Raw genomic sequence first — 23,369 nt, 5'->3', positions numbered from 1 at the left:
TTCAGGTTGACTATTTTATTTACTTTGTTCTATTATATGAATAGTTAAGCAGGTTGTTACAGTTTGGTATCAGAGCCTAGGATGCTAGGTTCTGTAGACTTTAGAATACAGCAGTAATAATACCAGAATATAGGATAAAGGAATTTGAGGTCTGGTTTTTGTAATCTAAATGCAGGACTTTCGTGGTGGTTTGTGTGATTTTCCTAGGGTGACGATTTTAGGAAAGTCATGGTAAACTATCGTCGGGTTGGGTATCTAGGTTGCAGGATTGAACCTTGAATTAAGATCAGGAGTGATGAATTAATTAAGGAAATATATTACTAGTTGGATGATATGTTATGGTGATAGGGTTCTAAGTTAAGTTACTTGTTTTTTAAATGGACCCTGGTGGCAGTAGTGCCCACACCAGTGGGAATGAGGGTACTGGATCCTCAGGCGCTGCGGGTGATGATTCAGATGTAGTTTTACGCAGTGTGGCACAGCAGGTTATGGCAAAAATTGCTAGGAATTCTAGGGAGCTATGTGGTTCATCTGTGGGCCACGACAATTCGATCAAGAAATTCATTAAGATGAATCCTTCGGCATTCTCAGGAGGAACTGACCCTACAGTCGCTGAAAACTGGGTGCAGGAGATAGAGAATGTGTTTGCAGTGCTGTAATGTTCAGAGGAGCAAAGGGTATTGTTTGCTACATATAAATTGACTAGAGAGGCCGAGAGATGGTGGATGGTGGTGACACTCTTAGAGCAGCAGAGGACACTACCTGTGGAGATGACATGGGAGCGGTTTAAGGAGACATTCTTCGATAGGTATTTCCCAGCTTTGACTAGAGAAGCTAAGATAGAGGAGTTCCTAAATTGAAAGCAGGGACAGCAGACCGTGCAGCAATACGTGGCGAGGTTCGTTAAACTATCTCGCTTCGCCCCGTACATCATACCAGATGAGGTGAAAAAGGTACAGCAGTTCGAAAGAGGCCTGAGGAGAAAAATATATAAGCAGGTGTCGATATTGAAGTTGCAGGATTTTGCCGAGCTAGTTGATAAGGCCGCTATAGTAGAGATTGGAGAGCGGTTGGAGGCTGAGGAGCAGAGGCAGAAGAAGAGATCCACACCTTCTGATTCTCAGCAAGGAGTCGGCCGTGGTTCGTGGAAGAGGGGAGGCTATTATAGAGACCGGAGGTAGGAGATAAGGAATCGTGGATTCCAGGGTATGCGGTCATCTCCAGCTCGCCCATCTTGCGGGAAGAGACACCTGGGGGAATGTTGTGCCGGGCGAGGTGTTTGCTATCAGTGTGGAGAGCCAGGGCATATGATAAGAGATTGTCAGGCTCAGATTGGTGCTGTTTCTGCTCCTAGACTTGCTCGAGGAGGCTACCAGACGCCACGTGGAGGCCAGCAGAGAAATATGGCTCCAGTTAGGGTCTTTGCTTTGACGCTGGGTGATGTTGAGGCAGCTTGCGACGTGGTGATAGGTACGGTTAATATGTTTTTCTTTAAAGTTATTGCACTATTTGATTCAAGTGCCACACACTCGTTCGTATCTTCAGGGTGTGTTAAATTATGTGGGGCAGTCACACAATCACTAAATGTTGATTTATTAGTGGTTACACCGACCGGGTCAGCGGTAGGGTGCTCCGTGGTTGTCCAGTTGATGTTCAGAGGAGGACTCTATTTGCTGATTTGGTAGTGCCTGACATGCATGGGTTTAATATCATTTTTGGCATTGATTGGCTAGCAGCTAATTTTTCTAGTATAGACTGTCGTGTAAGAGAAGTGATATTCAGACCTCCAAGAAGAGTAGAATTCAGATTTATAGGGTCACGAGTGCAGTCTCTACCTCAGATGGTCTTAGCTGTTCAGCCGAGGAGGCTACTTCTGAGTGGTTGTCAGGGATTTGTGGCCTTCATGAAGGAAACAGCAGGGAATGAAGTGAAGCTCACCAGTACGCTAGTAGTAAAGGAGTTTATTGATGTGTTTCTGGATGAATTATTGGGTTGCCACTTGATCGTAAGGTAGATTTTTCCATTTATCTGCTTCCAGGTACAGTGCCCATCTCTAAAGCACTATACCGAATGGCGCCAGCAGAGTTAACAGAATTAAAAGATTAGTTGCAGGATTTACTTGATAAGGGCTTTATACGACCTAGTGTATCTCCGTGGGGAGCTCCAGTACTATTTGTGAAGAAGAAGGACGTGTCTATGAGGATATGTATAGATTACAGAGAGATTAATAAAGTGACAATCAAGAACAAGTATTCTTTACCCCGTATAGATGATTTGTTTTACCAGCTCCAGGGTACACAGGTGTATTCTAAGATTGACCTCAGATCAGGCTACCATCAAGTAAAGGTAAAAGCAGAAGATGTATCGAAGACAACTTTCAGGACCAGGTATGTGCATTACGAGTTCCTTGTTATACCATTTGGTCTGACGAATGCTCCTGCGATATTTATGGATTTGATGAATCGGATCTTTCATCCATATTTAGACCAGTTTGTTGTTGTTTTTATTGAGGATGTACTGGTCTATTCGAGGAGCTATGAGGAATATAAGATACATTTGAAGCAGGTTTTGCAGATGCTTAGGGAGAAAAAGTTGTATGCCAAGTTCAAAAAATGTGATTTCTGGCTTGAGAAAGTTGTGTTTTTGGGGTATGTTATCTCAGGAGATGGAATTTTTATGGATCCCAGTAAGATTGAGGCGGTAGTGAATTGGGCTAGGTCGAGGAACATCCAAGAGATTAGGAGTTTCTTGGGGTTAGCTAGATATTACGGTCATTTTGTTGAGGGGTTCTCAGCTTTATCAAGGTCTCTGACACGAATGACTAGGAAGAATGCCAGATTTGAATGGGACGACAGATGTGAGCAAAGTTTTCGGGAATTAAAGCAGGAGCTAGTCACAGCACCAATATTAATCATCCCGTCAGGGGGTAAGGGTTATACCATTTACAGTGATGCGTCATTGAAGGGACTTGGCTGTGTATTGATGCAGCATGACAGGGTGGTGGCGTATGCGTTCAAGCATTTGAAAGAGTATGAAAAGAACTACCCTACCCATGATCTTGAATTAGCTGCAGTGGTACATGCATTGAAGATTTGGAGGCCTTACCTATACGATGATCGGTATGAAATTTTCTCCGACCACAAGAGTTTAAAGTATTTCTTCACTCAAAAGGAATTGAATATGAGGCAGAGAAGGTGGTTGGAACTTATTAATGATTTTGATTGTACTATCAGTTACCACCTAAGAAAAGCAAACATGGTAGCTAATGCACTGAGCAGGAAGTCTGGGGAATTGGTGTTAGCAGCTATGGAGATCCAATATCCAATTATGATGGATCTAGAGAGACTCGGTATAGAGTTGGTTGAAAGTGATCCTTCAATATGTATCGTCAGTTTAATAGTGCAACCTACTCTGTAGGAGAGAATTAGAGCAACTTAGAGGGAAGACCCAGAATTAGTAAAGGTGATAGATAGAGTGCAGACTGGTTAGGGAGAGGAATTCTACATTTTAGATGACGGGGTTTTACGGTTCCGTTCTAGATTATGTGTTCCTGCTGACTCTAACATCAGGAAGACTATTTTGGAGGAGACTCACATATATTTGTATACAGTTCATCCCGGCAGTACAAAAATGTATAGGGATCTACGAGAGTTCTATTGGTGGAGTGGTATGAAGAAGGAAATTGTCAAGTATGTAGCACAGTGTCTAATGTGCCAGTAGGTAAAAGTTGAGCACCAGAGGCCGGCAGGTCAGTTGCAGCCGCTATTTATCCTAGAGTGAAAGTGGGATCATATATCCATGGATTTTGTCTCAGGGCTGCCGTAGACATCACATTGGCAGAATGCGATTTGGGTGATAGTAAATCGATTAACTAAGACTGCCCATTTGCTCCCTATCAAGATCAGCTATTCCCTTAGTCGTTTAGCCGAGATTTACGTTTAGGAGATAGTTAGTTCTCATAGAGTGCCTGTGTCTATTGTATCAGATCGAGACCCACGTTTTATATCACGTTTCTGGAGAAGTTTGTAGGAAGCTCTAGGGTCTCAGCTATCGTTTAGCACAACATTCCATCCTCTGTCATACAGGCAGACTGAGAGGATGATACAGATATTGGAAGATATGCTCCGAGTGTGTGTGTTGGATTTTGGGGGTAGTTGGACTCGGTTCATGCTGCTGGTAGAGTTTGCGTATAATAATAGTTATTAGGCCAACATTAACATGACACCATTTGAAGCTTTATACGGTAGAAAATGTAATTCTTCGTTATATTGGGACGAGATGGGTGAGCGGTGAGTTGTGGGATCATAGCTTGTACAACAAGCATACGATAAGGTTCGGCTCATTAGGGATAAAATTAGTACAACTCAGAGCTGACAGAAGAGTTATGCCGATAATCACCACAGGAATTTGGAGTTTGATGTGGGTGATCATGTATTATTGAAGATAGCTCCGTTGAAAGGGGTTATGAGGTTTGGTAGGAAGGGTAAACTTAGCCCTAGGTTTATCGGTCCGTTTGAGGTTTTAGAGAAAGTGGGGCCAGTAGCCTATAGGCTAGCTTTGCCACCTACACTATCTAGGATGCACAACGTATTCCGTATTTCTATGTTAAGGAAATACGTCCCAGACCCTTCTCATATTATCAGTTATGGTGAATTAGAGCTCATTGATTCACTAGTTAATAAGGAGGTACCCGTGCAGATTCTGGACAGAAGAGAATAGGAACTATGTAATAAGAAGATTCCTCTGGTAAAGGTTCTATGGGGGAATCATGCAATAGAAGAGGCTTCTTGGGAGCTTGAGGAGCAGATCAGACAGAAGTACCCGCAATTATTCCAAGAAGATTAGACATAACTAGAAATGTAAGTGATTATGTAGTATTTTTTTTGCAGGTACATGAAATTCTTTAGTTAGTAAGTGGTATTTTAGTTTTGGGGGAATTTTCTTTTGCATATGTAATCTCTCAGGACTAGAAATGTAACCACGGTATTCCTCCGTCATAAGTGAGGGTAAGTAATAAAATAAGTAGACCATTTTGCCTTTAAGGGATGATGAATTATATGAATAGTAAATTTTGAGAACGAAAATTTATAAGGAGGGGAGAATGTAAGGACCCGAAGAATAATGATAATTTAAATAATAAAGAAAAGGGGTAAAAGGGAAATCGAATAGAAGGAGGCAGTAGCAGACGTGGCTATGTATGTGACGCCCCGAACCCAAAAATGGAATCCAGAGGTGAAAATGTAATCTAACCTATCCTTGTATCAAACAAAACATCCAAAATACAAGACAATGGATGAGGGTCCGACCTCGTGGGGCTCTGGATTCCATTTTTGGGTTCGGGGCATCACAGCTTGGTATCAGAGTTAACTAGGTTGTTAGGTCTTGTAGACTTGGTTAGGCTTAACTATGTGTACATACTAGAGTATAAGATGTTGGATGTGGGTAAAGTTGGTTGAGGGTTGTTTCGTTGCTAGACCGGGACTTGTCGACGGTATTCCGTGTTTTACCTAAAATGACGATTCTAGTAAAAGCAAGGCAGACCATTGATGACTTTCATGTCGGTGTGATAGGATAGACCTGAACCTAGCAGGACATAGTGAACATGATTAGGGATAGATAATTGTGTTAATTGTACGTCTATATGTGTTATAGGAATCTTGATGGAACTCTATTGTGTTGCAGTATGGAGCCCAAGGATAACTACCTGGGAAGTGGCTCCGAGGAGACCGCGAATGATGAGTCTTCTACTGTGCCTCGAGGATGACGAGGCAGGTGCTACGGGAGATCGAGCGAAGTGCTAGGAGACATGAACGCTCTCCTGTTGCTAATGCAAGGTACACCATTGAGAGGTTCACACGCATACATCCTTTGACATTCTCTGGGGGACATGACCCAATGATAGCAGAGGACTAGGTGGAGAAGACTGAGAGGATCTTGGAGGTTCTGCACTGCACGGATAGGCAGCGAGTCCTCTATACTACCTTCCAGCTATCTAGGGAGGCGAGTCGATGGTAGACTACGGTGAGTCTGCTGGAGAAGCAGAGAGTCGGTCTAGTGGAGATGACGTGGAGTCGTTTCAAGGAGGTGTTCTTTGACAGATACTTCCCGGCTTCTGTACGTGACACTAAGGCAGATGAGTTTTTTGCTCTGACTCAGGGGAGTATAACGATGCAGGGGTATGCGGCGGTATATAGAGCTATCCCGGTTCGCGCCGTGTTTGATCTCGAATAAGTATGAGATGACTTGGAGATTCGAGAAGGGCTTAAGGAAGGACATCCATAGATTGATGGGTATGCTTTAGATCTGTGAGTTCTCAGTTTTGGTAGATAAAGCCACTGTGATTGAGACCGGTATCCGAGAGGACGAGGTGGATCAGGAGCTGAAGAAGAGGCCAGTACCTTTTGGTTCTTAGTCTGGATCTCTTTAGGGATCATGGACGAAGAGGAACAAGGGCTCGGGTTATCGACAGAATATCGTGCGCTAGATGGCACGAGGGTGAGTACCAGTCATTTGGGGGCAACTATTACAACTGTGGCCAACTAGGTCACATGTTTTGTGATTGTCGTGCACTGAAGCGAGACGTGTCTGCATCTAGTGTGAACCGAGGGATCAATTAGATACCTCAGGGAACCATTCAGGCGAATACAACTCCGACCAGAGTATTTTCTCTTACTCCAGCGAATGCTGAGCATGCAAGGAACGTAGTGACAGGTACCTTATTATTGCTTTCAAATAAGGTTTCTGTTTTGTTTGATTCAAGTGCAACCTATTCTTTTGTATCTGTGAGTTTTATTAAACGGTGTGGGGTTGAGACCTAAGTCATGAACGAGGTATTATCTGTTGCTACACCGTCTGGGAGTATATCATTCTGTAGGAGGATGTTGGAAGACTACCCAGTGGTAATTCAGGGAAGGCTTCTAACGGTGAATCTTATGGTATATGATATGTCGGGGTTTGATGTCATTCTGGGGATGGATTGGTTGTTCTCCAGTTATGCTGTGATCGACTGTCGTAGGAACGTGGTAGTGTTCAGACCTCCTGGGGAGCGGGAGTACGAATTCGTGGGATCGTGCGTGCGTTCGACGCCACAGGTTTCATCGGCATTGCAGGCGAGGAGGTTACTCTTGGACGGATGTCAGGGGTACCTAGCTTGTGTGAAGGAATCGCCGTAGAATGAGTTGAGACTCGAGGATATTTAAGTAGTCAGCGAGTTCCCGGATGTGTTTCCAGAAGATCTACCCAGTTTACCTCCGAATCGTAAGGTGGAGTTCGTGATAGAGTTGTTGCCTGGCAAGGCACCGATCTCTAAAGCTCCGTACCAGATGGCTCCAGCAGAACTTCAGGAGTTGAAGGAGCAGTTGCAGGAATTACTGGATAAGGGTTTCATTCGACCTAGCATTTTGCCCTGGGGAGCTCCAGTACTGTTTGTGAAGAAGAAGGACGGGTCGATGTGGATGTGCATTGATTACCATAAGATTAACAAGGTGACTGTGAAGAATTGCTATCCTTTACCTCGTATAGATGATCTCTTTGACCAGTTGTAGCACAACATCACATTAGATAGGATCTGGAGAGCTCAGGTATAGAGTTTGTGCATGGTGCTCATTAGGCTTTCTTTACTAGTTTAGTGGTCCAGGCGACTTTGTTTGAGGGATTAACTACGGAGTTCAACATCTCTGAGGGAGGTGTGTTGAGGTTTGGGACCAAGCTATGTGTTCCGAACAACGATGAGATCAGAAGGACGATTCTGGAGGAAGCGCATCGTTCGTTATATACTGTATATACTAGTAGTACAAAGATGTATCGGGACTTGCGCGAGACCTTCTGGTGGAGTGGTATAAAGAGGTAGATTGCTCAATTCGTGGAGCAGTTTTTGACATGTCAACAGGTGAAAGCTGAACATCAAAGGCCAACAGGGGCGTTGCAGCCTTTGCCTATTTCGGTGTGGAAATGAGACCACATTTCCGTGGATTTTGTGACCGGATTGCCGCCAGCACTTCACGGGTAGAATGTTATCTGGATAATTGTGGACAGGTGGACGAAATCTGCTCACTTCGCACCGATGAATGTTAGCTACGCTTTGAGTAGGCTAGCAGAGTTGTACGTCCATGAGATAGTCAGAATGCATGGAGTACCAGTGTCCATTATATCAGATCGAAATCTGAGGTTTACGTCTCAATTCTAGTCGTGTTCATAGGAGGCACTAGTGACGAAGCTTACTTTCAGTACAGTGTTCCACCCCCAGACTAATGGACAGTCAGAAAGGATGATACAGATCTTTGAAGATATGTTGCGAGTTTGTGTGTTAGACATCGGTGGTAGTTGGTTACAGTATATGCCACTAGTAGAGTTCGCTTATAACAACAACTTCCAGGCTAGTATTGGGATGACACCGTTCGAGGCTTTGTATGGTCAGAGGTGTTGATCTCCTCTGTATTGGAGTGAGGTTGGTGAATGTCAGGTGTTAGGACCTGAACTTGTGCAGTAGGCATCTAGAAGGTGGGTTTGATCCGGGAGAGGATTAAATCAGCTTAGAGTCGACAGAAGAGCTACGCAGATGTTCCCCACTGTGAGTTAGAATTTGAGGTGGGGGGTAAGGTATTTATGAGAATTGCTATGATGAAAGGGGTGATGAGATTTGGGAAGAAGGGCAAGCTGAGCCTGAGGTATATCAGACCATTTGAGGTTCTTGAGCGAATGGGTCTGGTAGCCTACAGGATTGCACTACTCCCAGCACTTTCGAGGGTCCATAATGTGTTTCATGTATCTATGTTGAGAAGGTACGTGTTGGATCCTTCACATGTTATTAGTTATGAGGATGTGGAAATTGCAAATACTTTGGCGTATGAGGAAGTACCTATTCAGATTCTGGACCGTAAAATTTAGAAGCTTTGTACTAAGGATATATCGTTAGTGAAGGTATTGTGGCGAAATCACGAGGTTGAGAAAGCTTCTTGGGAACTGGAAACAGAAATATGCCGAAAGTATCTGCAATTGTTTTGAGTATGTGTACATTTCTCTACTTTGGGTTGGGATAGGTGGTTAGTCGTTGGGAGTGTATGTTATTGTGAACTCCTGAGACGGTTTATGTATGTAACCACGGTATTCCTCCGCCATAAGTGAGGGTACGTATATATTGTGATGGGGCTGCGTTGTAGTAGTCGCTAGTTTCTTTCTAGAATTGCGTATATGTATTTGTTATATGTTTGAGTTTACGAATGAGAGATGGCAAATTTTGAGGACGAAATTTTTGTAAGGAGGGAAGGTTGTAAGAACCTGAACCGTGATAGTTGGGTTTAATTAATTAAGAGAGGGGTGAGATGGTAATTAAACAGACTTCGTCGACGAAGGCCTTACATTTATCGTCGACGAAGTTTAGAGGCTCATTGACGAGGAGAAGCCGAGGGGTTTTAGAAAATCAGAAATCCTAGGCTCGTCGACGATGCCATTGTCTCATCGACGAGCTATCTATATGACCTCGTCGACAAGGACGCAATTCGTCGACAAGAACTACGGAGTCAAGGGTACTATAAATATCCATTTTCATTACTTCTCAGCTAAGAAATCTCATTTTCTCTCTCTATCTCTTTAGAAACTCAACCTACTCTTCATCTCTCTAGATTTCTTCGCCATTTTTTATAAGAATTGTTAATCTGAAGTTACCATGAAGATCGTGGAAGGATTCTCTACAAGTTCTACAAATCGATTTTCGGTTTGGCCATTTTCGGGTTTTGGCATAAAATCAAGGTAAAGCTCGATTTTCAATTCTGATCCGATAGTTTTGTAGAGAACAGTGTTGTGAGTATTTTCTGTACTGGGATTTGTAGATTTTGGAACTTAGTTCGCTGTTTAGGAGCCTTGGAGTTCGAGATTTATTATTTGGAGGAAAGGTAAGGGCAATTATGTTTATGTTGGTGATTTTTGAAATCAGACTCAGTAGAATTGTGGTTCACGGTCCTGTGTGTGTTTTGGCTACTCATTTGGGAAAATCTAACGGGGAAAACTAAGGGTTTTTCATGATTACAGTTTTGGGAAAAGGGGGCGACGGGCTGCATCCCTGGTTTTATTGAAAACCGAATGTATATGATAATTTATATTGTGTTATAGGGATGACCGGGCCTTGACTTTTTAAACTGTATATGTTTGGAAAGCCATGATTTTAGATTACCAAATGGGTGTGGTTTGTTTGGTTATATGAGCATGCATGTGTGTGTGATTGGTTGAAATGCGAGTAGGAACGTGGTTCTGAATTTGTTCCAGGTACTAAGAGTGTTCGACTCTATATCCGTTGGCGTATGAAATCGCTAGGGCATGTTTGGCAAGAGTGTCCTGCTCTATATCCAAGGGCGTGAGCCTTACCGGCTGATCATCGAAGGGTGTGGATCCACCAGTTTGCACTGGTACGATGCCATGGGAGTTTGGGACTAGCCATGTGCCGGTGGCGCCGTGTTTCGCGGGTTGGCTACGGGCCAACGCTGGTTATCACGGGCCGGCTTCGGGCTGAAGGGTGTGACGACACTAGGATTGCTTTATCATATGTGTGTGCGTGTATGCATTGTTATGAAATTAGTACTGGAACTGCATTTAACTGTGTATGTATTGCTGTCATGATAACACTCAAATGCCACACACCAATATAACCTGTATTCTTCCTTACTAAGAGGTGTCTCACCCCTGCTGTACGTACATATTTTTTAGGTCCTTCGAGTAACCGGAACTAGCGACCTTGTATTGGGAGCGTAGTGGCCGATGTACTGCAGGTAGTGCTTGGGTAAGTGCTAGGACTTTTGTTTCACGGGTTGCAGTTTTGAGATATGTTGGGCACCCGATTGTACGTTATATGATGGAGCCTCGACTTTGTTTGTGTATAGATTCTGGTATGGTACCATGTTTGTATAGAATGACCTTTTCCGCTGCGTATATTCTGTTGTATATGGATGTGCATAGGGTGCCTAGGAATCCCACGGGGTCGGACCCTCATCCATTGTCCTGTATTTTGGATGTTTTGTTTGATACAGAGACATATTAGATTACATTTTCACCTCTGAATTCCATTTTTGGGTTCGGGGTGTCACAGTGTAGGTTCGTCGACGAAGGTGTGCCTCGTCGACGAGAAGATACCGAGAGGATATCTAGGCAACTCTGAATTTCATCGACGAAGGGAAGAGTTCGTCGACGAATTGCCTATTGACCTCGTCGACGAGGTGACATGGCTCGTTGATGAAGCCTCTAGTATAAATAGTGTGAAACTTGGTTTTAAACGCAGAAAAATCAGGTAATTTTCACACTCTCTCTCCTTACGGTTTCTCTCTCCTCTCTCTTCGATTTCGGCTCCGTCGTTCGCTGGATCGACGATTTGAGGCCACCACGACGCTCATGGGGAAGTTCTCTCCAAATCTGTCCGAGCGGATTGTCGGTGGAAGTGAGTTGAGATTCATCCTTGAGTTGAGGTAAGACTTTTTTTTATATCAAATTTGGTCTTTTCATAGTTATAGGAAATGATATTCATATGAAAATACTGAAGTTTAGTTTTGAGAGTTGTTGAATTCAGGGTGTTGCTCGGGAAACCCTGCAGGTGCAAAACGAGTAGGTTTTTAGGGGATTTTCTTCAGTACCATGTAAAGGAATAAACTAAAACAGTTATTTTTACATGCAAATTAGTATTATTTATCAGCAAATTAATTTTTAGGAAAGCATGTGTTATATTTGAATATTATTGAGAAAATGCATATTTGGGAAAATACTACTGTTATACAGGAAATGTGATTTTAGAATGAAACGTACGAATTTACTCAACTCTATGTGGCATGAATATTATTTTTCATGAAAAGTATTATGAAATGACAATTTTATGAGTAAAGCATGTTTTTGAGAATTATGAAATAATACAGTACATTATGATTTTGAAAATACATGATAATTGATTTATTTACTCAGAATGATATGTATGAGATATTCGGCGCAAGGCCGTGATTGATAGTCGGCACGAGACCGTGTATGATATATGATTCCGGCGCAAGGCCATATTTATGAAATGTTCGACGCAAGACCGTTTTTATGAAATGTTCGGCGCAATGCCGTATCTATGAAGTTATAGAAAATGCTATCAATTCATTTATGTTAAATGTTATATTATCATGTATTATAAGTTATCAGAACTCGAATGTTAGTTTAGTTCAGTTTTAGAAGCACGGTACCGTAGGTATATAAATCAGATACCTATGTTTAGATTGGTGCTAACCACCCCACGAGGGGGTGGGAGATGGATAGTCGATGTGACTTTCAGTGTAAAATTGTAGACGTCTACTTGGCAGTCTAGACCAGGGTGTGGCGGACCCATCGTACTTACAGAAATTTTTGACTCGGCAGTGGTCGGCCAACCATTGTTAGGTCCCGCCTTCGGATTGTACAACCCGTCATGGGTGGTAATACATGACATCAGTTAACTATTCATCTTAAATATGTTTTCAGTATTATTAGCTATAATAAACAATTATGATTAACATGATTTATTAAAAAAATATGAAGATATACGTTTATGTAGTTATTAAATGATCAATGTTTTTTGGTATGCAAAATGTATCGTATATCTATATTATCATTGAATATTCATGTTGTCACACAACTGTATTTAGTTTATTTTTCCTTACTGAAAAGTGTCTCACCCTCGAACTTAAATAGTGTTCAGGAAACCCGGGAGGACGGGCGGATCGAGGTCGCTGTTGAGATAGTGTAGTTCTATCCTGCTAGGAGGGTAAATTTTTTATCTAGGAGCAGTAGATTGGTACGGTGGGTTCCTAGATATAAATATATTTTGTATTTTTGGAGATTGTATATAAACACAGTTATTTGAGAATGTAGTTAACTCTAGTATTTGTATTTTATGGTTACGAAAATGTGATTTATTCTTACTACTACTTAGGTTTCTGCTGTAAATGTAAGGTGTGTCCTCGTTACCCACAGGTTCGGATTGACTATTTTATTTATTATGTTCTATTATATGATTAGTTAACCATGTCACCAATCTTAAAATGAGCAAATTTAAATGGAGGGTGTTTTTCTTTTTAAGCTAAATAAGTCATATTTTCGTATAAAAATTATCCATTGCAGGAACACTATGTCATCTTACACGTGCAGTTAAATGATTGGACACCAGGTGACAACAATTCGAAACGTGCTGATTTGGCAAAATCTGATTAGCTAAATAACGCAATGCCAAATGCCACGCAGCCCTTTTTACCCATATACTCCGGCGCTACCTAGATCCAAACGCTAACGCTGTCCCTTACCCGGACGCTTTCTTCTCCGGCGACGTCGAAATGAAGGCGGGGATGCGAACTCGAAAGTCAACCCACCACCTCTGCTGCCTCCTTCTGATATTTCTCTCTCTTCTCCCTCTCTCCGCTCTCGCTCGCCCCTTTGTCCTCGTCCTCTCCCAGGACGACCTCAAGGAAACGTCTTCAACTCCTTCCGAAGATGACGACGTACATGGCAGTGGCGACTCTTCCGAGTGGGAGGAGTTCGGCGAACCCAGCTCCAAGCCCGACGACGAGCTCGATCCGGGTTCATGGCGCCCGATCTTCGAGCCCGACCTCGGCCCCTTGGATCCTATGTCCGGCGACGAGGCTCTTTACTACTCCGGCGTAAGTAGGATGATCTTAGCCGTCAGTTCCGGTGACCCGAGGGTGATGGAGGAGGCCGCATCAGAGATCGAAGCGGCGGCGAAAAGGGCGTATCCGCCGGCTCAGTCAGTACTGGGATTTCTCTACCAGATGGGGCAGATGAGGGAACGGAATGGAGCGAAGGGGTTTCTATATCATTACTTTGCTGCCGAGGGTGGTAACATGCAGTCGAAGATGGCGCTTGCGTATACTTACTCTCGCCAAGAAGTATGGGAAGCCTAATCTAGCAATTTGATGTTACTGTCTTTGTTTTGTGTTCATTCAAGGCACTATATTTGTAAATTGTTGGTAACATATATAGTTTTGTGAGTTCATCAGATATAGAAGTTGCATTTATATCTGCCTCCTTTGAGAACAGAGGATAGTGGAGGCCGAATTAACTTTTTGATTTTAATTTTGGACTTAAGGGAATGTAAGAGGGAAAAGAAATCCATAGAATGTTTCTGATTTAATATTTCAGCTTACATTTCCTGGAACTCGAGTTGATATTACTGAAATAAATTTATTTAGGAATGTAAATATTCAACAACAATATCTGGAGGAGGGATGAATTTTTTTTTTCTTTCAGAAATTTTTGTGGCTAGGGATTTTGTTCAAGGAGTCTATAACCATGCTATGCATGCATGGCGAGCATGGCGATAGAATCTTTGGAATATATATGCAAACACCCCTAAACATAGAAATTTTGAAAGAAAAATGATTTTTTGTTAGGTATAAGTATTGTTGTAAAATTATTTACATTCTGATATAAAAAAAAATTGAAACACCCAGGGCACAAGGCTCTCATGCCATCAGGGTTTGAGAAGGGCAAGATGTATGCAGTCTTCCTTATGCTTGGAGAGTGTTTTTGTGATTTGAATCTGGTACCAAAATTACTCACATTCTTATGGAGGAAGAAATTATTGAGGGGTTATTACTTCCATACACCCACACCCACACCCACATCATTTTTATTTATAAATATTTGAAAACTCTAGCTGTAGCAGTTGTTACTTAAGTTCTGACTTTAAGCTGGATGGTTGATTGGAATCCCTAGCTGTAGTAGTTTTCGTAAATGTTCTCATCTCATGCTGCAAGGAACATTCCTAGTTCTGGGAATATTTCAATGGTTTTATTTTCTTATGTACGAAAACTCTTTTTATTTATTTATTTATTTTTTATTTTATTTTATTTATTTTATATTTTTTTATGTTGTCATAGAATTTATTTTATGATTTCATTTCTGTTATGCTTTTCAAGTTCGATGACTTCATCGCTCATCAATTTTTTTTGGTTTTAGATGCATGAAAAAGCTGTTAAGCTGTATGCTGAATTGGCAGAAGCGGCTGTGAATAGTTTCTTGATCTCAAAAGACTCGCCTGTGATTGAACCAATTAGGATCCATAATGGAGCAGAGGAGAATAAGGAGGCCCTAAGGAAGTCACGGGGGGAGGAGGATGAGGACTTCCAGATTTTGGAATATCAGGCTCAGAAAGGGAATGCAGGAGCCATGTACAGGATTGGAATTTTCTACTACTTTGGTTTGAGAGGGTTGAGGCGTGATCATGCAAAGGCGTTATCATGGTTTTTGAAGGCTGTGGATAAGGGGGAGCCAAGATCAATGGAACTTCTTGGGGAGATATATGCTAGAGGAGCTGGAGTTGAGAGGAACTACACTAAGGCACTTGAATGGCTTAAACTTGCATCTAGACAACAACTTTACTCTGCTTATAATGGTATGGGATATTTATATGTCAAAGGCTATGGAGTTGAAAGGAAGAACTACACTAAAGTAAGATTTCACTTATATTTATGCGCTGCATCTGTTCATGTTTCCTTATCTTGTAAATCATGGTCTGGATTGCTTGATTTCATGTGTGTTTTTTCTTGTTTTTTTTCCTCTCTCTTTATTTATTCACTGGAGATACTAATTCCAATCAATATCAATTCCTTGAAATGGCTACTTTTATTTCAGATCATTCTTTATAAGTTATCTTTAGTTTTGTTTCTAAGAAATGTGTAGACATAAGTCATTGGAAGTGTTCAGGGCATGTATTATGGACCTTTAGCTGTGCAGCTTCTCACTCTCTCCCTACCCCCACCCCAAACCAAAAAAAAACAAAAAAGAAAAAAGAAAGAAAAAGAAAAAAGACAAAACTATTGCATGTTGCCTCAAGGCTTATTATGTTGCTTAGAAGGTAATTATCTTATAAAACATGTTTCATGAGATGGCAAATAGACACTGTCTACTGCATGTTGCCCCAAGGCTTATCATGTTGCTTAGAAGGTAATTGTCTTATAAAGCATGCTTCACGAGATGGCAAATAAACACCATGTTAGAAACTTCTAGGGTGCTGCTTTGTTCAATAAAAAAGAATAAGAAATGCAAGAAGCTTTTTCCAGACAAAAAATAGTTAAATAGAGCTTTGCTCAACATAGCTGGTTGTTGACAGACCCTTTACTTACTACTTGGAATCTGCTAAAAGGAATCTCATTGTGCCATTGTTAATCTAGGCATCTGCCAACATTCGTATTCTGGTTTTCTCGACAAGTACTCCTCCTCTTTTTCTCATTTGCAGTCCTTTCTTTTTGATTCATGTTTCTCATTCTATGGAGGGAAGTTCTTTCTTGTGGGGTTTTCTTTTTTTATTTATTTTTGTTTGAAATCTCAATAAGAGGAAAATGGATAAACTTGCTAATTTGATGGATGTCCTTATTTTGTTCATCAGATTAGAAGTGTTGTTAGGACTTTGAAAGGGGATAGTTTTTCGTAATTCTCTGGCAATAGTTCTTGAATCCTTTTCCTGATCATTATTTTTAGTTGGAGAAAGCTATTTAGAAGGCTGAAGTCCCTCTAAAATTTTGCATTTGGTTGACTTTTGTTCTCACCAGGATTAATGCTAGTAATTTGTTTATGCTAGAAGGCCTAACAAGGCATTCTGTACAGACGTTAGTGTGAGATGACTAGTTTGTTTGAGATGAATGATGAAACAAGTTGTCACTGCCAAATGGATTCCTATCTTTGGTATAAGTAGTTTGCTATATCTGGTGAGATATGTGTGGGCTTAGTAAGTGTGGAGGAATTGATGAGGGAGAATTGTTGTGGTTGCAGAAAGAGTAAGCAAGGAAAGTTGGTATGGAATGTGCTTGGTTTGCATGGAAGAAGAGAACCAAAAACTTGCAAGAATTAAGTTATGTTAAAATCCCAATCCCAAGTATCATTGTAAATAATACGCTAATTAGGAAAGTGGGTAAATATGGGGGATTTGATATTATTCAGTAAGGGAATTGTTTCCTTGTTTAGAATAGGTAATCGTATTATATATTGGGATGTACATATGAACAAATCAATGCAGAAAAGATTCACAGCTTTTGCTTACATGGTATCAGAGCTAGGGTTTCTCAACCTTAGCTAACTATGGCCAGCCGCATCGTCAATAGCAAAGGGTCGACCTCTTCTGCAAATATTGATGGTGACTCAGAGGCCACATCTGTTGGGGGTTGGAATGGGCTAGATAACACAGCCTTTCCACTCTCATTGGAAAAATTAAACAGAAAAAATTTCCGTGAGTGGGCTCAATCCATAAAATTGGTGATTGAAGGAAAAGGGAAGTTAGGTTATCTTACCGGTGAACGGAGGAAACCAGACCCTACCGACATTGTAGAATTGCAAAAATGGAGGTCCAAAAACTCCATGGTCATAGCTTGGCTCGTCAACTTGATGCAACCGTCAATCGGAAAAGTCTACTTGTTCTTGCCAACGGCGAAGGACGTCTGGGAAGCCGTTTGTGAGACATACTCTGGCGTCGAGAGTTACTCGCAAATCTTCGAAATCAAGACCCGATTGTGGTAGATGAGGCAAGGTGAGAGATGCGTTACCGAGTATTTCATGGAGATGACCCATCTTTGGCAGGAGCTCGACCTGAGCATCGACGAGGAGTGGGAGTGCGCCGGCCACAGTACACGATACCGAAGGAGGCTCAAAAACGAAAGGGTCTTCGAGTTCCTTGCCTGCCTGAACCGAGAGCTTGACGACGTGAGGGGACGGATCCTTGGCTGGCGACCTCTTTCTTCAACCTGAGGGGTCTTCGCAGAGGTTAGGAGGGAGGAGAACAGGAGGCGTGTGATGCTGAGGCCCCAAAATGATCGTGTTGGGCTGGATCTCCCCATACCCGCATCCGCCCAAAAAATAGATGGGCACATTAATGGGCTTGATGTTTCGACCCTTGTATCAAAAGGCCTAGGGGGACCTAGTCAAGGACCACAAAAAGGTAAATTATGGTGCGAACATTGCTAAAAAACAGGTCATTTAAAAAATACTTGCTGGGAGATTCATGAAAAATCGGTATATTAGAAGCCGAGACAATACCAAAAAAATCGTGGGTACCAGGCTAGCACTGACGGGTCAGCGAAAGATTACAAGGAGAAAACACCAATACCTCTTCAAGTAGTGCATTCAGTCCCGAACAGTTGGATCAACTGTATAAAATGATTTCATCAATTCAAACATTGGGTCAGTCTTCCTCTGGTTCCTTGACTCACCGAGGTAATTATCTGTCAGCTTTAAATACAACATCTTGTTACAAATCTCCATGGATAATTGACTCGGGTGCATCTGATCATATGACTGGGTCTTGTCAATGTTTTTCATCTTACTCACCATATGTTGGGAATTTGAGAGTAAAAATTGCAGATGGCTCTCTCTCTCCAGTTGCTGGAAAAGGAAGTATTCGCATATCTGATTCTATAACTTTACAATCTGTCCTATATGTTCCTAAGTTATTGTGCAACCTGTTATCCATTAGTCAGTTAACAAAAGACTCTAATTGTTCTGCTAAATTTGTTTCCTCTCATTGTGTTTTTCAGGACCTATCATCGGGGAAGACGATTGGCACTGCTAAGGCGTATGAGGGACTCTACTACTTTGAGGAGGCAAGCTTGAGTGAACTATGTAATACTGCAATTTGTGATTCTGCATCTATTTCTAGAAATAGTGAACTTTTGTTATGGCATTCAAGGATGGGTCATCCCAATTTCCAATATTTAAAATGTTTGTTTCCTTCTATTTGTTCAAATAAAATGTCTTCTGAGTTTCAATGTGAAGTGTGTGAGCTTGCAAAACATCGTCGTACTTCTTTCCCATCATCCATATACAAACCATCTCGCCCATTTACTATGTTTCATAGTGATTTGTGGGGTCCCTCACGTTCCCTCAATCGCACCAATACAAAATGGTTCGTTACCTTTATTGATGACCATACTCGTCTTTGTTGGGTCTACTTACTGAAAGACAAAACTGAAGTCCTCTCCATTTTCATCAGTTTTCATTCTATGATTCATACATAGTTCCAGACTCATATTCAAATTTTACGTACTGATAATGGTACGAAATATTTTAATACTATTCTGGGAACTTATCTTCAAAAAAATGGGATTGTTCATCAGAGTTCTTGTGTGGATACACCTCAACAAAATGGGGTTGCTGAACGAAAAAATAGACATATACTTGAAGTAGCTTGGACATTAATGTTTACTACTAATATGAAACATTATTTTTGGGGCGATGCCATCTTAACAACCACACATCTCATTAATCGAATGCCGAGACGAACACTTTCCTTTGTCATCCCTCTTCAGAAATTCTAGGAACACTTTCCTACCTCTCAACTCGCCTTGCCTTCTGTCTCCCGTTGAAAATCTTTGGTTGTACTGCTTTTGTTCATGTTCATGCACACCATCGAGATAAATTGGATCCTCGTGCCATTAAATGTGTCTTCCTTGGTTATTCTCCTACCCAGAAAGGCTACAAATACTATGATCCAGTCTCAAAAAGACTGTTTGTTAGTCTTGATGTAACTTTCTTTGAAACCACTCCTTATTTTCCAAAGCCCTCTCTTCAGGGGGAGAAATGGAGTGAAGATCGGTTCTTTGACCTCTTTACTATTGAATTTGCGTCATCTGAACCAGTACCACCTATTGAGCCTCCTGTCCCTTCATTCCCTCCTGTTGCTTCATTCCCTGACCCATCTAGTCTCCATTGCATTACTTCCTGACCTGCCAAACACAACAGAACACTTAACCTCAGGGGGAGATACAGGAGAGCAAAACAACGCAGACATACTTGTTTACTCAAGAAAGCCGAAAACAAAGAATAGGGAGAATTTCATACCTGAGGCACCAAGAGCGTTGGAACCGGTGATGGCTCCGAATAACTATGAGCCCATGCCCAATCCCGATCTAGTAATTGGGTCTTCTTCTGATAATCCTGTACCTGATGATATCAATTTGCCTATTGCAATCAGAAAACAAACCAGGTCGTGTACTCAATATCCTTAGTCTAAATACATGTCTTATAAAAGTTTGTCTACAGGTTATCGTGCGTTTGTCTCTAACCTTGGCAGGATGAAAATGCCAAAGAACATTCAGGAAGCTCTAGAAATACCTAAATGGAGAGAGGCAGTCATGGAAGAAATGCGAGCCCTAGAAAAAAATGGAACTTGGGAGTTGACAAATTTACCGAAAGGGAAGAAGCCAGTGGGTTGTAAATGAGTCTTCACAATGAAATATAAATCTGATGGAACAATTTAAAGATATAAAGCCAGACTTGTTGCAAAAGGTTTTACACAGACTTACGACATTGACTATACAGAGACATTTGTTTGGGTTCTCTTGTCCTTGGCAGCCAACTTAGATTGGCCACTACAACAACTTGATATTAAAAATGCCTTTTTAAATGGAGAATTAGAAGAGGACGTATACATGACTATACCACTAGGATTTAGTGGGAAAGGTGAAGAAAACAGAGTGTGTAAACTCAAGAAGTCCTTGTATGGCCTCATACAATCTCCTAGAGCATGGTTCGACAGATTCGCAAAAGTAATGAAGAATCAAGGTTATCGACAAGGGTAATCAGACCATACACTGTTCTTCCAACAGTTTGAAAGAGGTAAGAGAACAATTCTAATAGTGTATGTTGAGTGTATAATCCTTGCTGGTGATGATACTGTAAAGATGGAGAGATTGAAGAAAGTTCTGGCTGCTGAATTGGAAGTTAAAGACTTGGAACAAATGCGGTATTTTTTGGGCATGGAAGTAGTGAGAACGAAAAAGGGAATTAGTGTTTCTCAGCGAAAGTATGTTACTGATCTCCTAATTGAAATTGACATGCTGGGATGCAAATCCAGTGAAACCCCGATTGAAGCAATAAAGAGGGTTGAAGATTGTGGAATACCAGTGGAAAAGGAGGGGTATCGGAGATTGGTTGGCAAGCTAATCTACCTATCACATACTAGACTAGATATTGCATTTGCAGTCAGTGTAGTAAATCAACACATGCATTCACCAAAAGAAGCCCACTTAGATGCTGTGTACAAGATTCTTAGATATCTCAAGGGATCCCCGGGAAGAGGACTCTTCTTTAAGAAATGTGAAAGCAAGGAAGTAGAGATCTTTACAGATGCAGATTGGGCAGGATCAGTGGAAGATAGAAGGTCCACCACAGGTTATTGTACATTCGTCTGGGGAAATCTGGTAACTTGGAGAAGCAAAAACAGAATGTGGTGGCTCGTAGTAGTGCTGAAGCTGAATTCAGGGCAGTCGCTCAAGGGATATGTGAAGGACTGTGGTTACGGAGACTCTTGGAAGAATTATAGGTCCCGGTGAACTTTCCTATCAAACTCTATAGTGACAATAAGACAACTATCAGCATCTCTCTCAATCCAGTTCAACACGACAGGACTAAACATGTGGAAGTGGACAGACACTTCATCAAAGAGAAAATTGAAGAAGGAATTATTTGTATGACTTATGTACCTACCAAGGAACAAACTGCAGATATCTTCACTAAAGGGTTGGGACGACAAAACTTTGATAATCCCATTAGCAAGTTGGAGATGATTAATATTTATGATCCAACTTGAGGGGGAGTGTTAAAATTCCAATCCCAAGTATCATTGTAAATAATACACAAATTAGGAAAGTGGGTAAATATGGGGGATTTGATATTATTCAGTAAGAGAATTGTTTCCTTGTTTAGGATAGGTAATCGTATTATATATTGGGATGTACATATGAACAAATCAATGTAGAAAAGATTCACAGCTTCTGTTTACAAGTTACACCTTGTTCTTATGCTGTAAGATAGAGTCGTTTGCCTAGCCTCTAGGCTTTAGTGTAGCTTCTAGTGCTTTTAGGGTGTTTATTTGAATTCTTGGCGACTAAATAGTGGGCAGCACTTTTGTAAGTTCTCTCTCTCTCTCTCTCTCTCTCTCCACCCTATTTCCCTCTCTTTTTGTGTGTATGTGTGTGTGTGTGTATGTTCTTTTTTTTCCCCTTTTGTTGATGATTTCTTGTTCTTTTTTATTTTTATTTTTATATTGTTAATAAATTTTTTTCCATATTTGAGTAAAATCTCATGAGTGTGATTATTGGCCTTTATTGCACACTGTTAAGTTGTACTAGCAAATATCTTGTCTCTAGTTTGTGCCGTTCCTGTTTCTTGTGAATGTGTTCATCTCCTGCTTTACCCCCTCTTTTGTCTTTTCTTGCCACATCTGCATTTGCTCTTTTCATTTTATCAACATGTTGTTTTGTAGTTTCCAATCTTTTGGACTGAAAAGCATATCTAGCTGAATGCTATGAGCCTGTGACATGTTAGAAAGATACTTTGGTACAAGAAATAAATGAGAGGGAAAAGTTGACATGATTGACATAATTATTGAGGTTGTTGACACTGATGATTTGCTGAAAATTATTAAAATAAACTAAATGGGCAGGGAAAAAATCTAGAGAACTTGAGAAGTTAGAATTGGAGCTTCGGTTCATGGGGATAGAAAAACATAATAATAGTGCAGGCATCATTGTAGGTGAAGATCTAAAAGAAAATGTTTAATATACCAAAAGAGTAGGGGATAAAATTTATAGAAATTATGATGGTTTTTGGGCAAGACGTAATCAATGCTATTAGTGCTTATACCCTTAACTAAGCTTTTAAAAAAAAAAAATAAAAAATTATGAGGCAATTTTGGGAGTATATGATTTTCATCTATAAAAATTTGGAAGCATATGATGCCCTAGAAAGAATGTATAAAAGAAGGAGAATAATGAATCCTCTTTCGAAGAACAGGAAAATCTAAAAAGAAAAAATTGTTGAAACACAAGCCAACCAATAACACTGAACATCCTCAAAACAAATTCCTTTGAAACAACCTGCAGCAACACAGCCCATAGAGAAGCCAAATATTGAATCATATCCTAAACCAAAAAGTGAGAATTCTTCTTAAAAATGCAAGATTCTTTATCTTGAGGTTTCAATTTTTGTGTGGCTCTCAATGATAGGGAGATGTTGGAGCTCACATCCTTAAGTTTGTTGGATGGTACCATGGTAGGCTTCTTTCTCAAAAGAGGGACTATCATTCATGGATTCTTGATTCTTCTGGGGAGTATTCTTGTAAGTCTTTTTTTGAGCATTTAACCAATAAAAACTTGTCTTTCCTGCATCATACTTCCATTTGGAAGGCTAAAGTCCCCTCTAAGATTAAGGCTTTTATTTGTTTGGTTATTTATAATAGACTTAGCACTATCAATCTGCTGCAGAGTAGGGGGGCTTTAAGGCTTTAAGTCCAGATGTATGTTCCCTTTGTTTTGAAAGTTTGGAATCTACTTCTCACATGTTCCTTCATTGTTCCTTTTCATAGAGGGTGTGGAATA

General features: G+C 40.9%; 1 protein-coding gene across 1 annotated transcript in view; it reads left to right on the top strand.

Moving 5' to 3' along the window:
• The first annotated feature begins 13,231 nt into the window (after positions 1–13,231).
• The window catches only part of LOC131146864 (ERAD-associated E3 ubiquitin-protein ligase component HRD3A-like), a 39,268-nt gene continuing 29,130 nt past the window's right edge, over positions 13,232–23,369 (top strand). The window contains exons 1-2 of the mRNA XM_058096690.1: positions 13,232–13,889; positions 14,962–15,453. Of these exons, the coding sequence (XP_057952673.1) occupies positions 13,320–13,889; positions 14,962–15,453 (1,062 nt within the window). The 5' untranslated portion in view covers positions 13,232–13,319. The remainder of the gene's footprint in view (positions 13,890–14,961; positions 15,454–23,369) is intronic.

The sequence above is a fragment of the Malania oleifera genome, chromosome 13 (genome assembly GCF_029873635.1).
Source record: "Malania oleifera isolate guangnan ecotype guangnan chromosome 13, ASM2987363v1, whole genome shotgun sequence".
NCBI classification, from domain to species: Eukaryota; Viridiplantae; Streptophyta; class Magnoliopsida; order Santalales; family Ximeniaceae; genus Malania; species Malania oleifera.
This window is presented reverse-complemented; position numbering and strand designations above follow the sequence as displayed.